Raw genomic sequence first — 14,153 nt, 5'->3', positions numbered from 1 at the left:
TCAATATTACCATGGGTCTAGCTCTTCATTAAGGCACAAAAAAGTAAATTAATTAATCCATATCACACATTAAGCCAGTGCAAAATGTGAGAACAGTGAGAAACAAATAAGCTCACTTTTAATCTGAGCAAAATCAAAACTCAAGGCTGTTCCCTGGGACACTGAACAGAGGACAATGCTCTAGCATGGTGAGACTTGAGGTAATTCAGCATCATGGCTATTAAAAATTCTAACTCACACAAAAAGGAAACAGCTGATGACTGAGGGAATATTGGACATGCAATTTGTGGTATGCAAGTAGTGTAGAGTAGAAAACAAGAGATCACAATTTTTTTTTTAATCACTTACCGTGAAAAAGCATCACAGCTGCCTTCACAGTATGGCATCTCAACAGGGGCAGGAGACACACATCCCTGGTATTTGATGACAGTAGTAGTGTTGTGCTTCCTGCAACCTGATGTTGTCACAAACCAAGGGGAAATAGGTTAAAATATATCTGCATCTAAATAGAGACCTGTGTGTTACAGGTTGTACTAGAAAACTGAGACAGCTGGAGCTGAAATAGGACATGAGGTCCCAGTGCATTTCTCTTTTAATTGCTGTGGGCCAAATGATGACTTTTGCTGCCTATCTTATCAATAAGTGAAAAAAATCAGTTTTGTTTGTGCAGCTTTGCTGCAGGATGCAGAAATAAACAGGAGCTCTGTGCTCAGCTGCCTCCCAGGACTGGGTTCACTTTCCTCATTAAAGAGAATAAATCTGTCAAAGTTGGGGAGCAGTTTTTGTCTTCCTCCTCCCACAGAAAGGCAAACATTGAAAACCAGGAGATGGGAAAGCTCACTAGATCCATTGCTTCCAAGGACCTAAAGCACAGGCTTGGAAAAATTCTGTTCCTTTCTTTTTCCACCTCTTTCCTTTCTCACCCCAGTGTGATGCAGGGGTCCCAAACTTGGTCTGTCCACTCCTTCTGTCTGTGCATCTACCATGCAAGATGTACTAATAAACCTGATAAGGCACACATTGCCAGTGCTTAATCTCATCAAAATTATCAGTACTTACCCTTTATTTTTTGGCACTCTCTACAGCAGCCATCATCAGAAATCCTGATGTCATCCTTCAGCAGGAAAACAGAAAAAGACAGCTCAGGTTTCATATTTGCATACTAAAACAGAGACTTTCACAGCTTCCAGAGTTTCTCTGGCACCATATTTATATATATATTTTATATTGACATGGAAACTAATTTCAAGCAAGACTCAATATTAAGGGCACTTAACTACTTCAATATCAGTAAGAGTTCTTTGAAAGCTGATATTGAGGAGGGCTGGAACTGCTTTGCTGTCATTTGAGTTCAATAGTATAATTTTAGTAGCTTGTAGCACATGTGGGATATTTTGAGTGACCAAAGTCAGCATGGGTGAAGGATTATGCCAGACAGGATTACAGAATTAATGAAATAACTGATGTGTGGGGCTGTTTCTAATCTACCCTGATCTGTATGAAGTTGAATGATGCTGTGAACTGAAGTAGGTTACTTTCCTTCACCTTTGCTCTCAGAAAGTAAATTCTAAAAAGGAATTTATAATCTTAAATAACACAGTAGTTAGAATCCAATTCTCAATAAGATTCTTGCTTCTAGGTCACAAGTCAATTTTAGGAACCTAAAACATTATGCTGTAGTCTTTCCTCTAATGCCCAGTTATCAGTGAGGATTGATCTCCCACACATTTTAATTTTTATTTGCCTTACTGAAATGTAATTTCATGAGGAGCAGATTCAGAGGGGATAAATTGTCAGTTAGTTACATCCTGTGTTATGCTTCTGCTACGTGTTTTCTTTGGACACCAAGATCCTTCTGTCACTGGTGTTGGGCACTGGAGGATTCTCAAACATGGGAACTGGTAGAATACTCACTGTATCACACTCCTCCTCGTCAAAGGGGGGGCAGCTGCTCTGCAGGACCACTTGGACAAAGTGCTCACCATGTTTCTCACACGTGTAAGTTGTGCAGTTATCACCAGGTTGGTTCCAGAATTCTCCAACCTGAAAGTTTTGGTAAAATCAAGGTGAATAAAAATTTTCTTACATAAAAATGAAACAATAAAACCCCAGCAGTGTCTGATGATTTCTGCCTACTGTAGGTTGATTACTGGGAGCACTTTCCTTGCATTTCAGCTGATGTTACTTGCCAGTTGTCACACTGCTCTAAGTCCTTTTCATTAAGCAGTGGAAGAGGCAGTATTTTTGTCTGGCTATGGACAAGATTTTTGTGTGAGCAGAACCATTTTGGAAAGATTAATGTGTGTTTCAGTGGTTTTGCCATCAGAATTTATGGATATGTCCAATCAGGTCCACGGCTTCACTGCCTCGTCCTGTCCTAAATCTCTCAGCCCACTTCCCACTGGCTCTGTGGACCAGAAAACTGCCCCCACAGAGAAAATTCTTCTTTCAGCAAAATATCTCTATTTTCAGAGCTGAAGGCACCCCATGGCTTTCACCTCTGTGTTTTTCCATGTTGATTTCTGAAAGCCAGTGTATGTTAGCTAAAATTGGAGCTTCACAGCTCAAGGTACTGTGCAAGAAAGTACAACCCCTGCCTGAATAAGCAGCTTTCTAACAGAAGAGATGCAGGGTGGGAAAGAAGAAGAAAAAAACCAAAGTGACAAAGGAGAGGAAAGAAGGATAAGCCTAGCAGGAGTGACCAAAAGTGAACCAAACCAGGAATAATTACTTGGAGCACACGAGTGATGTTGCCTCCTATGGTCATTACACAGCCTGCTGCCCTGCAGGTCCCACAGCACTGCCCAGGGGTGTTTGTGTACTCATAGCCCTGCTTGGGAAGAAACAGAGAGGAGATGACAGTGATCAGGACACTGGCCTTAACCTGCAGGTATCTGGGGACAGGAATTGCTGGCAGCAAAGTGTCACTCACCCCTGGGCAGGATGTGTCACAGGTCACAGGCTGGCACTTGACAGCAGCATGGGCTGGGTATAAGGACTGGGAACAGGAACATTCTTCACAGGGCCCTGAGGGGATTGAAGCTCCAGGCTGGGGGGAGTCAGAAAAAAAGTCATTATTACTTAATGACTTAAACAATTACTTAATTTTACTTTTACTTAAATAAAACAAATTTTATATGTGCATCCCTGATAATACAAAGCTGAGCTCTGGATGGGCTGAACTATCCTTAAATACCCTTGTGGTTGATTTATTTAGTTAGAGTTTCTGTTTGATGGTGGTGATACCGTTTTTGGAATTAATTGCAGAAAGGGGAAATGTGTAAAATTGTTTTGTTTGGGTTTTTTGGGGATTTTTGTTTGTTTGTTTTTTGAGGATGTTGTTATGTGACCCCCTTTAAATAATTAACAGTGTTTCATCTCAGCTTTTCTGCAAAATCTCCTCCATGTTGGGAGTCTCAAACCCTTTGCACTAGGAGCCCACGTGAAGGTATTTTTATAGAAATACAAAAATGTGTACTCACTGCATAGTAAGTTTGATTGACAACACAGCCAGGCCCTGAGGAAGGGAAGAAAAATGGTGTCATAGAGGTGAAAGCTTTAAAAAGCAGAAGTGTGGGAAATCAAGTGCTGCTTGGTTGGTCCAGTGTGATAACACAGCTGGTGAGCATCCTTCTGTTTTAAGGTTTTTGTATTTTTAAACCTAGATAAATATAAGTGGGAATAATAGATGAGGAAAATGCAGGGTACTTACTGCAGGCAAAGCTGGGGCAGCATTTCCCAGGCTGCATTATTGTTAATATTTCCTGGCCCTCCAGACACTGGGGAGTGACCTCGAGGCAGAGGGTGGTGTTGCAATCTGTGAAATGGCAGAGAATATAAAAAATAATGAACTCAGAAATATTAAATGAAAGTGGTCTCGTTTTGCAGGAACTTCAGAAGTTTTCCCACGGGGCCAATCTGGTGGTGTTCAGTCACACTATTTAATGATTAATTCAGTATATTTGTCCGTCTGGTTTGAAAGTGAATGGGCATTTCCATAAGCATTTAAAAAGAAGAACACATTTTTTGAGAAGAACAGAGTGGGAGTTGCTGGGAAGAGTTACTCCCAAAGAGAAGTTTGTACCCATTGGGAAATCTGATGACTAGAGGTTAGAAAAAGTTCTTAAGCAATGTTTAAATGTTCAAGACACTATTTTTTTAAAGATTTTTTTTTCTGGGCTTTGAAAGAGAAAATGCTTTGGTTAAGTTTCAGATACTGTTTCAGGTGGTGGCAGCATTAAAGGTTTTGAATGTTAAATTATAGAAGATTTCCAATAGCTATGTAAAATCTTTTTGTTCTCCTCAGGCATCTGGTCAATGTTCTTCATGAAGGTTTTAACGAAGTGGGATGAGAGAGAAAAGAATTATGACACTAATGCAAATTATTAAAAAGTATTAAAAAATATAAAAGGTATTAAACATAAAAAAATAATTAAAATTTAAAAATATTGCTGTAGTTCCCCTGAATTATTATTACATTCTGTATGATAAAGAAGTAAGGCTGTACTCACAGCACTGAGTCCTGGTACAGCAGGGATCTTCTGGTGTCTGGATCTGAACAGGCATGTAGCCTGGTTCCTCACAGAAAACTTCCTGGGTCAGAGAACATTTGTGTGGTGTACACTGCACTTGAAGAGTAGTTTTGTCACAGACACATTCCTGGCAATTTGTTGTCCATTTTTCTCCTGGCTGTATAGAAAAAAAAAAAAAAGAAAAAAAAAAAGAGAGAAAAATAATAAATTCTAACCAAAATACTTCCATTTGTTTCTAGTTGAGTTATTCCTGGATACAGTGATATCTGATTAGATCAGCCTTTTCATATTTCTCATCTTTTTAGAATATAGAAGTAATTACAGAGGAATTCCAGAGGCAAAATGGAGAAATGATTGAGCTTTGAATGCACCTTTGAATAAGAAACTCCCATTTGGGTTACTCAGTTGCTGAGGAGCTAAGAATGCAGATTATCAACATTGTCAATGTTGATAAATTTGTTATGCATCTGCCCCTTCATTTTCTCGTAACTTTTGCAAGCCAAATGTGTGGAAACACAAGCAGCACACACTTCAAAGTTCCACTACTACCATCCATCTCTTTTTTTCTTTTTTTTTTTTTTTTTTTTTTTTTTCCCCCAGGGTGTGAGGAGATGCTTTGTGAAAGAGTATCCCATCACTTGCTGTTAATTTTCTTAAGAGTAATGTGGTTTCTTGACTTTCCCACATAATGTTTTTAAGACTAAAGGGAATGAAATCTGGGGAAAAAAAAAAAAAAAAGTCTTCCCCAACATAAGCAAAAGCTTTGTTTTTGTGAAACACTAAATATCCTCTTGATTCCTTTTCTGTGCTTGGCAACCCACATTAATTGTGAAACTCACCTCTCTGGACACTCCATTTGGTTCCCTGCAAGCTGGAAAAAAAAAAAAAAAAAAAAAGATTTATACCTCTAAGACATAAAGAAGGAAATCTGGGCATTTTCAAATAGAAATACTGTCAAGATTTATTCATCTGAAATGCAGAATTCTACCATCTTGGTAAGGAAAGAAGATGGAAAAAAGGTTCTTATTCAGTTTTTACTGGGGGAGGCTCAAGGAGCTTCAAGAGGGGGATTTGGAGGATGGATCAACCCCTGATATTTATTTCCAAACACAGCTACAGGTTACTTACAGCATTCAGAGACACAGATGTTGCTGTCTCTGCTCAGGAGGGTCTTTCCTTCCTGGCAGAAACATCCTTCAGTCACTCCATAGGGAGGGAGCTCAACAGTGCTGGAGGGGGAGGAATTTGCACGTTTGAGTCCAACATTTTTGCAGTGAATTGGCAAGAGTAGCAGGTGTAGGAGATCAGCAGATCAGATAGCAGGGAGATAAAAGAATCTGCATTTTCTCAAGTGCAACAGGAAGTGCATATTCATAGAGCTGATCATTAATGAATCTTGAATCAGTTTATCAAGCTCACGAGAGGTAACTTTTCTAAGGAAAGCAGGAAGGTAAAAATAGGAAGAATATAGAAAACAGAACAAATAGAAAAAAAGAAAAAAAAGAAAAGTACAGAAAATAGAAAAATAGAAAAAAGAAAAAACAGAAAAATATAAGCAGTTGTTCTGGGGTGGGTTTTATTTGTATTTCCGTACCTTGGCTCACAGGTAGCAGGATTAATGGGTCCACATGGCTTGTATACCATGCTTGCTGGGCAGTTGTATGCTGGATGGAAAAAGAAGGAAAAAGATCAAACATTTTGACAGTGGATGCATTTTTGCAGCCAAAGCAACTGCATCTTCTTCATCTGCATTCTGAGTAAAGATGTAGCTGTATTTTCATAGGCAGCAGCCTGGTGTTAGATGTAAAGTGTGTTTACTTAATAAAAAACCCACTAATTTCTATAATTTCTCAGCATTCTGAGCTGTGCAGTACTCACGGCATGTGTTGTTGGTCCTTCCTCTCCAGTCTATGCAGACACCTCTGCTGGCACACTCTGTGGCATAAATCTCCAAGCTGGAACATTGCATGGATTCATCAGCTATGCGACAGCCATCAAAAACACAGCCCTTGAAAAATGGCTCTGGTGGTATCACTGTGTGGCAGTCTGCAAAAATTCTGCAGACACAGAAAAAGGAAAAAAAAAAACCAAAAAACCTCTTTTACGTTAAGCAGTTAATACATAAAATCTGTCCCTGTGAGACTGCACTTCCCAGTTAATGGTGCCTGAGTCTGCTTCAGGAAGGAATGAATTGCAGGAAACAAATCCCTAAGAATGGCAGACTCTGGGAGGTAGACTCAGGAAAGGAAAGGTTAGGAAAATTGAAGCTCTATTTTTTTTTCTAAGAAGGGCAATGGTCACAGTGTTTCTGTATGTGTGTTCCGGTTTATCAGTCTGACAGCAGAAATTTCTTGAAAAAGGCAACTGCATTGGCTTGAGGACAGGAGGATTATAAAAACAGCTGGGAGATACAAAAATTGCCTATCCAATAGCTAATAATTTATTAGACACTGCAGCAATATGTGTGAGAGGGCCTTTAATAGTGATCCAGTTGAGGAAAAAGCTTTTATTAGAGCTCACACAAGTACAGGAACTCTTGCAGGAAAGAAGCCTTGGTACTTCTGGAACTCCATGGTTTACATCAAATGTATAAAGAACAAAGGACACTTTTTGGCTGAGATGCTTCTGTCTGTTTCATTAACCTGCTTGGTGAGGAAGTTCTTGATGGGTTGTATTGAAGGCCCACTTGAGATTGAGGGTTCAGTCTTAAGTTACTGAAGAGTGTAACAAGGAATGAGTGAGCACAGACTGGGAGGTAGAGAGGGAGAAAGACAGCATAAGTCTGTGTGGTTCCAAGGAGTTTGGATTTTAGTGCTTGCTGCTTCCCTGGTTTTCTGACTTCACCTCTCCTTGTTACCTTGGGCATGGAAGTCATTACACAAGAACAGTTTCTTTTGCCAAGGCCTTTTACTATCTATATCCTGTCACTGAGCTGACATTTTCAGCTCTGATCATAGAATCATAGACTCATCCAGGTTGGAAGGGACCTCAGAGCTCATCAAGTCCAACCCTTGCTCCACTCCCCCCGTGGTTCCCAGCCCATGGCACTGAGTGCCACATCCAGGCTCTTTTGAAATATCTCCAGGGATGGAGAATCCACCCCTTCCCTGGGCAGCCCATTCCAATGGCTGATCCCCCTCTCCAGAAAGAAATTCTTTCTAATGTCCAACCTAAACCTCCCCTGGTACAACTTGAGACTGTGCTGGGGCTAAGTTCTTACTCTAGTAAGACTCTGAGAGAATTTTGCTTAGAAAGAGTGAATTAATTCAGCTTTTTTCTTACTCGCTCCAGATGAGCTTGCAGAGAGGAGGTGTTTCACAGTGAGGCTTTGGTGGTGGGGTAGTTACAACTGGGGGGATTGGTATTCCATGGCAGGACTTGTTGTTGTCAACGATCCAGTGATGAGCCATTTGGGGACAGGAGGAGATGATTTTACCACTTGGCAATCGGCACTCGTCTGATTTATCATTTGTACAGGTTCCTGCAAGAGACAGGGAAAGGCTCCTGAGACACACCAGGGGTGCACAGCACAGTTAGACAGAATGAGCTAAGGAAATATGTAAGGGGCTTTCTTTACAGTTACGTGAACTTAATTTAGATTAGGGAAAACCACACAAACCTAAAGCCCCAGCCCCAAAGAAAAAGAAGAGGTTGTTGAAATATTGAGCATTTGTCCCTACAGAAGTAGAAGAGCAGAACTGGTTTAATTTCCATTTTACTGCTGTTTAAATATTTCAGTCAATCATGAGGCTGCAGAGCCAGAGTTGGTGAAAATAACCTCAATAGGTTGGGGGGAGCCCCAGCTCCCATTGGAGCATCTGTCTTACCACACTGTCCTTCAGTGTTGTTGCCAAATTTGCTGTGTGGGAGTTTCACAGAGAAAATCAGCCCACTGAAGGTGATGGTTGCACCAATCTCTGGGATTTCAACAATCATGTTGATGCCAAGTTGGGAGAAAGAAATGCCATCTTTCTTGAAGCCAGGTTTGACAATCTTTTGGTTGAAGTACATCTGAAAACAGGGGTTAAAACAGCCACAGCAATTTCAGGATAAGCACTGCTTCTGCCTGATTGTTTTAAATTATGCATTTTCTAATCTTCATAGCTGTGCATAGCTCCATATTGTTATGCACCTCATTCAGTTCCAATTGGCATACAAATATCAGTAGATACATGCAATAATATCTTAGCTTGAATTGTTACATTGCTATGATAATAATCTAAGTAGTCTCTAAGTACCACGTTTGTGAAGATTGGGTGCTAATGCACAGCATTCTAAATCCAAGTATTTTCTTTGTACCCTTCAGTTTTTTTTACTGTAAGCATTTTTCATATGAAAAATGGTACAGAAATATTCCTGCCATTATAGTGTAATAACTTTGCTGAAAAATCCACATTGATACAGACTTTTATTTCCCCCTCTTTATGTTCTCTAATCAACTCCTAAATCCCCTGGTATAGCAGCAGGACTGACTTTTGATTTTAACTGGCTTGCCAGCACTGCTTAGGATCTTGAATGAGAAGTGGCACCCTCAGTTACCCCTTTTCTTCAGTTATCCCTCCCTTCCCAGCAGAAAACTGAAGGGGGAATCACGATCTGTTGGGATATTGGATCTATTTGGTGCCTGAGGTTCCCCATGCAGAGCAGGCAGTCCCTAGGCTTCTTTTTGTCTTTCCAATCACCTATGTAAGTCCATTTCCTAGTGTTATTACATGCACATTGTCATGTTATGTTGATATCTGCATATCTGATCTGTTTCTGACATTTTGTTCTTAGTAACTACTGTAATCTTTCCTTTTCCCAGTGCTCCCCTCTGCCCTCATCACCTCCATCATTGGTATTCAAAATACAGACTGTATTTTAAATGAGAAACAGAAATAAAAAAAAAATGTGTATTTTACCACATTGGTCATCACACCATCCATGAGTTTACGGGTCAGCACCACTTCTGCAGATTTATAGAAAACAATGATGGATTTAGGGCAGGAAAGTCCATCTTTTGCATCACAGTAGTAGTTGTCAATGTAAACACGGAAGTTGTCGTATTTAGGAACAATCTGTTTCACCAGGACATAGGTGCAGTTCTCAAGGAAAGTGTAGTAGGTTCCATCAAAGGTAATATAATGAGGATCACCCCATCCACTGCACACACCTGGCAGAGAAAAAATATTGAGATGATTAACATGAAAACTAATGTAGAAGAAAAAATTTAGAAACTGAACTGAATATACTACAACAAATATCCACATAATCTGTGCTATGTTACTGTTGTTTTTGGTTTTTTTTTTTGTTGTTGTTGTTTTTGTTTTTTCTTTTTTAAAAAAAGATTATTATTGATGTAGTGATGCTTACATTGACACTCATAGTGGTAGCAGCAGCCGTTTTCATCGGGCACCAGGATTGCTGGGTACCTGTTTGCACAGGTAATTTCCTTTGCAGGTGGGCAGTGTGTTGGAATTACTTCTACCTTGTTGTCTCCCTTACAGAGGAGTTCTGTACAGTTGGATAACTTGTGTGTTTGTCCAGGCTGAAAAATGAAAAAAAATTTGTGTCACAGGAGTCTGCAGACAGGTAGGAACTTCATCCATATTTTTAATTTATTGGTATATTATTTCCAGTAAGGGTGGTATTGGAGAGTAAATAAATGTGTTAATCTCTTCAATTTGGTATGATTTGTAATGTTGATCAGAGTTCATATTTCTGTATTCATATTTCTGACCACAACGTGGCAGATCAAAACTGTTACGTTTTCCAAATCTGAAACTAAGACTAAAGCCAAAATCTTCAGGGATAGTACAAAGTTGTCAATATTCTACACAAGTTTTAGTGCTAAAGTAGGTGGAGACCTCAATTCCAGTTATTTCTTCTGCATGAGAATCTCTGCTGAGACATGAAGGGCTGAGTCTTACGTTAAGGGAATTGATGTCTTTTTTAACAGCAGCACATACTGTATTTCACAATTGGCACAGACCTCCATGGTAGAAAGAAAAAACCAAAAAATACCCGACCCCAAAAGTGTGTACATAGCTACAAGTAAGAGGACAGGAGAACAGAAACAGATACAGGACTCCAGAGGAGCTCAAATTTATCTGTTTAGTTAAGAAACAAAATGCACAAGAAAAATCCCTGTGTTAATGCAGCAAATAGTTAATTAACTGTGAAATGCGATGCATTGGAAAGTATGTTAAGAGAACTGAAGTAATTAGAAATAATTACTGCAGACTGTTTTCTCAGTTTGGAAAAAAAAAATATCAAGAATGCAAACAGAAATTTATATCATTTAAATTGCCCATCATTCCTAATATTTGTTCTGGTGCCATGCAAAGAAAAAGGTTTAAAGAATACAAGATGTACCATTCTGGTATGAAGCAAATATTCATGGAATTTCAATAATCATAGACTCATCCAGGTTGGAAGGGACCTCAGAGCTCATCAAGTCCAACCCTTGCTCCACTCCCCCCGTGGTTCCCAGCCCATGGCACTGAGTGCCACATCCAGGCTCTTTTGAAATATCTCCAGGGATGGAGAATCCACCCCTTCCCTGGGCAGCCCATTCCAATGGCTGAGCACCCTCTCCAGAAAGAAATTCTTTCTAATGTCCAACCTAAACCTCCCCTGGCACAACTTGAGACCTCTTGTGCCCTCTTGTCTTGCTGAGAGTTGCCTGGGAGCAGAGCCCAACCCCCCCCTGGCTCCAACCTCCTTTCAGGGAGTTGGAGAGAGTGATGAGGTCTCCCCTGAGCCTCCTCTTCTCCAGCCTCAACACCCCCAGCTCCCTCAGCCCTTCCTCACAGGACTTGTGCTGGATCCCTTCCCAGCCTCCTTGCTCTTCTCTGGACCTGCTCCAGCACCTCAATCTCCTTCCTGAGCTGAGGGGCCCAGAACTGGACACAGGACTCAAGCTGTGGCCTCCCCAGGGCTGAGCACAGGGGCAGAATCCCTTCCCTGGACCTGCTGGCCACGCTGTTCCTGAGCCAGCCCAGGATGCCATTGGCCTTCTTGGCCACCTGGGCACACTGCTGCCTCCTCTTCAGCTTCCTGGCAATCCAGACTCCCAGCTCCCTTTCTGCCACTCTGTGCCCAGCCTGGAGCTCCCCATGGGGTTCTTGTGGCCAAAGTGCAGGACCCGGCACTTGGAATGTTGAACCTCATCCCCTTGGGATCAGCCCAACTCTCCAGTCTGTCCAGGTCCCTCTGCAGGGACCTTCCAGCTGATCCACACTCCCCCCAGCTTGGTGTCATCTGCAAATTTGCTGATGATGGACTCAATCCCCCCATCTAAATCATCACTAAAAATATTAAACAGAACTGGGCCAGCACTGGTCCCTGGGGGACACCACAGCCACCAATTGGATCAGCACCATTCAGCACCACTCTGTGGCCTCCAGCAGTTCCTACCCCAGCCCAGAGTGCTCCTGTCTGAGCCCTGGGCTGACAGCTTTTCCAGGAGAATGCTGTGGGAATGGTGTCAAAAGCTTTGCTGAATTTCAGGCAGACTCCATCCCCAGCCTTCCCCTCATCCCCCAGCTGGGTCACCTCATCATAAAAGGAGCTCAGGTTGGTCAGACAGGACCTGCCCTTCCTAACCCCGTGCTGCCTGGGTCTGATCCCCTGTCCCTCCTGTAGGAGCTGTGTGATTGCCCCCAGGATGAGCTGCTCCATAACCCTGCCAGGCACTGACGTCAGGCTGACAGCCCTGGAGTTTCCTGGGTCCTTCTTTGGTCCCTTTTTGTGGATTGCTGTGACATTCACCAACTTCCCATCATCTGGGACCTCCCCAGTGAGCCAGGACTGTTGGAAATGGAGAGCAGCTTGGGGAGCTCTTCCCCAGCTTCCTCATCACTCTGGGGTGAATCCCATCTGGTCCCGTAGACTTGTGGGGATCCAAGTGGCTCAGGAGGTCACTGACTGTTTCCTTCTGGATTACAGGGGGGCTGTTCAGATTTTTATCTCTTTCTACAAGCTCCAGAAGCCATTGTCCTCAGGACAACCTGTCTTACTGTTGAAAACTGAGGCAAGGAAGGTGTTAAATACCTCAGTCTTTTCTTCATCTTTGATAACTATATTCCCGCCCATGTCCAGTAGAGAATGGAGGTCTAATTTCTCTCTAATTTTCTTTCTACACAACCTAACTATATTCCTAAATTCTTCCTGAGTAGTTAGCCCTTTTTTCCATAATCTGTAGGCCCTCTTCTTTACCCTAATTTCTTTCAAAATCTCCCTGTTCAGCCAGACTGCTCATCTTCCCCTCTGCTTTGCCTTTGGGCACACAGGGACAGCTGCTCCTGTGCATCCAGGACTTGCTGCCTGAAGTACATCCATCCCTCCGGGACCCCTTTGTTTCCAAGGGCTGTTTCCCAGGGCACACTCTGAATCAGTCTGCTGAAAAGGCCAAAATCTGCCCTCCAGAAGTCCAGCATAGAGATTTTACTGACGGCCCTCCTTGCATCCCTGAGGATTGAAAACTCTATTATTTCATTGTCACTGTGTCCCAGACGTCCACCAACCACCACACTGTGACAACCACCACACCAGCCCCTCTCTGTTTGTGAACAGGAGGTCTAGTGGGGCTCCATCCCTGGTGGGCTCATTCACCAGCTGGAGCAGGAAATTATCTTGTGTACACTCTATGAATTTCCTAGACTGCCTCTTCTCTGCTGTGTGGAGCAGACATCCAGCAGGTTAAAGTCACCCACGAGAACAAGGGCTGGTGAATTTGAGACATCTGCCAGCTGCTTGTATAATAATTCATCCCCCTCATCATCCTGATTGGGTGGTCTGTAACAGACTCCCACCAGGATGTCAGCTTTGTTTGCCTTCCCCCTGGTTCTGACCCACAGGCACTCAACCTTATCGTTCCTGACCTCAACTTCTACAGAGTCAAGAGACTCTCTAACATATAGAGCTACCCCTCCACCTCTCCTACCCTGCCTGTCCCTTCTGAGGAGCCTGTAGCCACCCATGGCAGCACTCCAGCCATGGGAGTCATCCCACCATCCATGATGGTGACTCCATCACCACCATCCTCCTGTTGTTGCCCATGCTGCGTGCACTGCTGTACATGCACTTCAACTGGGCTGCTGGTTTGTCTCTTAACTTGGGCTGTCTGCCCTTGGGCTCCATTCTGGAAAGCCTGGTTCCAACCCCATCCCCCTTCAAAACTAGTTTAAAGCCCTCTTGATAAGCCCCAACAATTTACAGGCTAGAGTCCTTTTGCCCTTGCTAGATAGATGAAGCCCATCTGGTTGGAACAGACTGGGTAAGATGAAATTTGGCCCATGGACAAAAAACCCAAAGTTCCGCCGGTGGCACAAATCCCTTAGCCACCTATTGATCATAACAAAACAAATCCTACAAACCTGTAGGGGAGGGTAAGTAGGAGAAACACAGCCATGAAAAGGAATTTCTCCAGAAGTGGTAACCAATGGAGCAGATGTTGTTGTAGGAGACAATTCTTGAGAAGTAGTAGTAGGAAGCGTAGTGATGTTACAAGGCACAGCGTGTCGTTCAACATCACAGGTTGGACTGCAGATGGCATAAAACCTACACCCGTCACTGTCCATCCTGTTGTAAATCAGATCACCTGAAAACAAAAGGAAATTAACCGAAATGCAAGCAGAA

General features: G+C 42.4%; 1 protein-coding gene across 32 annotated transcripts in view; it reads right to left on the bottom strand.

Annotated features, from left to right (window-relative positions):
- LOC139804605 (mucin-5AC-like) overlaps window positions 1–14,153 on the bottom strand; it is a 284,635-nt gene that overhangs the window by 239,004 nt on the left and 31,478 nt on the right. For 31 of the 32 annotated variants that reach the window (XM_071761996.1, XM_071762004.1, XM_071761997.1 and 28 more), the window contains 17 exons: window positions 13,892–14,115; window positions 9,885–10,059; window positions 9,434–9,684; window positions 8,360–8,543; window positions 7,815–8,013; window positions 6,411–6,589; window positions 6,127–6,196; window positions 5,661–5,761; window positions 5,372–5,403; window positions 4,512–4,689; window positions 3,713–3,817; window positions 3,483–3,517; window positions 2,933–3,049; window positions 2,732–2,830; window positions 1,915–2,043; window positions 1,060–1,114; window positions 349–454 (listed from right to left, as the gene is read on the bottom strand). In XM_071761996.1, the coding sequence (XP_071618097.1) occupies window positions 349–454; window positions 1,060–1,114; window positions 1,915–2,043; window positions 2,732–2,830; window positions 2,933–3,049; window positions 3,483–3,517; window positions 3,713–3,817; window positions 4,512–4,689; window positions 5,372–5,403; window positions 5,661–5,761; window positions 6,127–6,196; window positions 6,411–6,589; window positions 7,815–8,013; window positions 8,360–8,543; window positions 9,434–9,684; window positions 9,885–10,059; window positions 13,892–14,115 (2,239 nt within the window). The remainder of the gene's footprint in view (window positions 1–348; window positions 455–1,059; window positions 1,115–1,914; window positions 2,044–2,731; window positions 2,831–2,932; window positions 3,050–3,482; window positions 3,518–3,712; window positions 3,818–4,511; window positions 4,690–5,371; window positions 5,404–5,660; window positions 5,762–6,126; window positions 6,197–6,410; window positions 6,590–7,814; window positions 8,014–8,359; window positions 8,544–9,433; window positions 9,685–9,884; window positions 10,060–13,891; window positions 14,116–14,153) is intronic. The other variant, XM_071762020.1, reaches the window with a different exon arrangement.

Source organism: Heliangelus exortis, chromosome 18 (assembly GCF_036169615.1).
Source record: "Heliangelus exortis chromosome 18, bHelExo1.hap1, whole genome shotgun sequence".
Lineage (NCBI taxonomy): Eukaryota > Metazoa > Chordata > Aves > Apodiformes > Trochilidae > Heliangelus > Heliangelus exortis.
The sequence above is the reverse complement of the archived record's forward strand: the minus strand, read 5'-3'. Positions and strand labels throughout refer to the sequence as shown.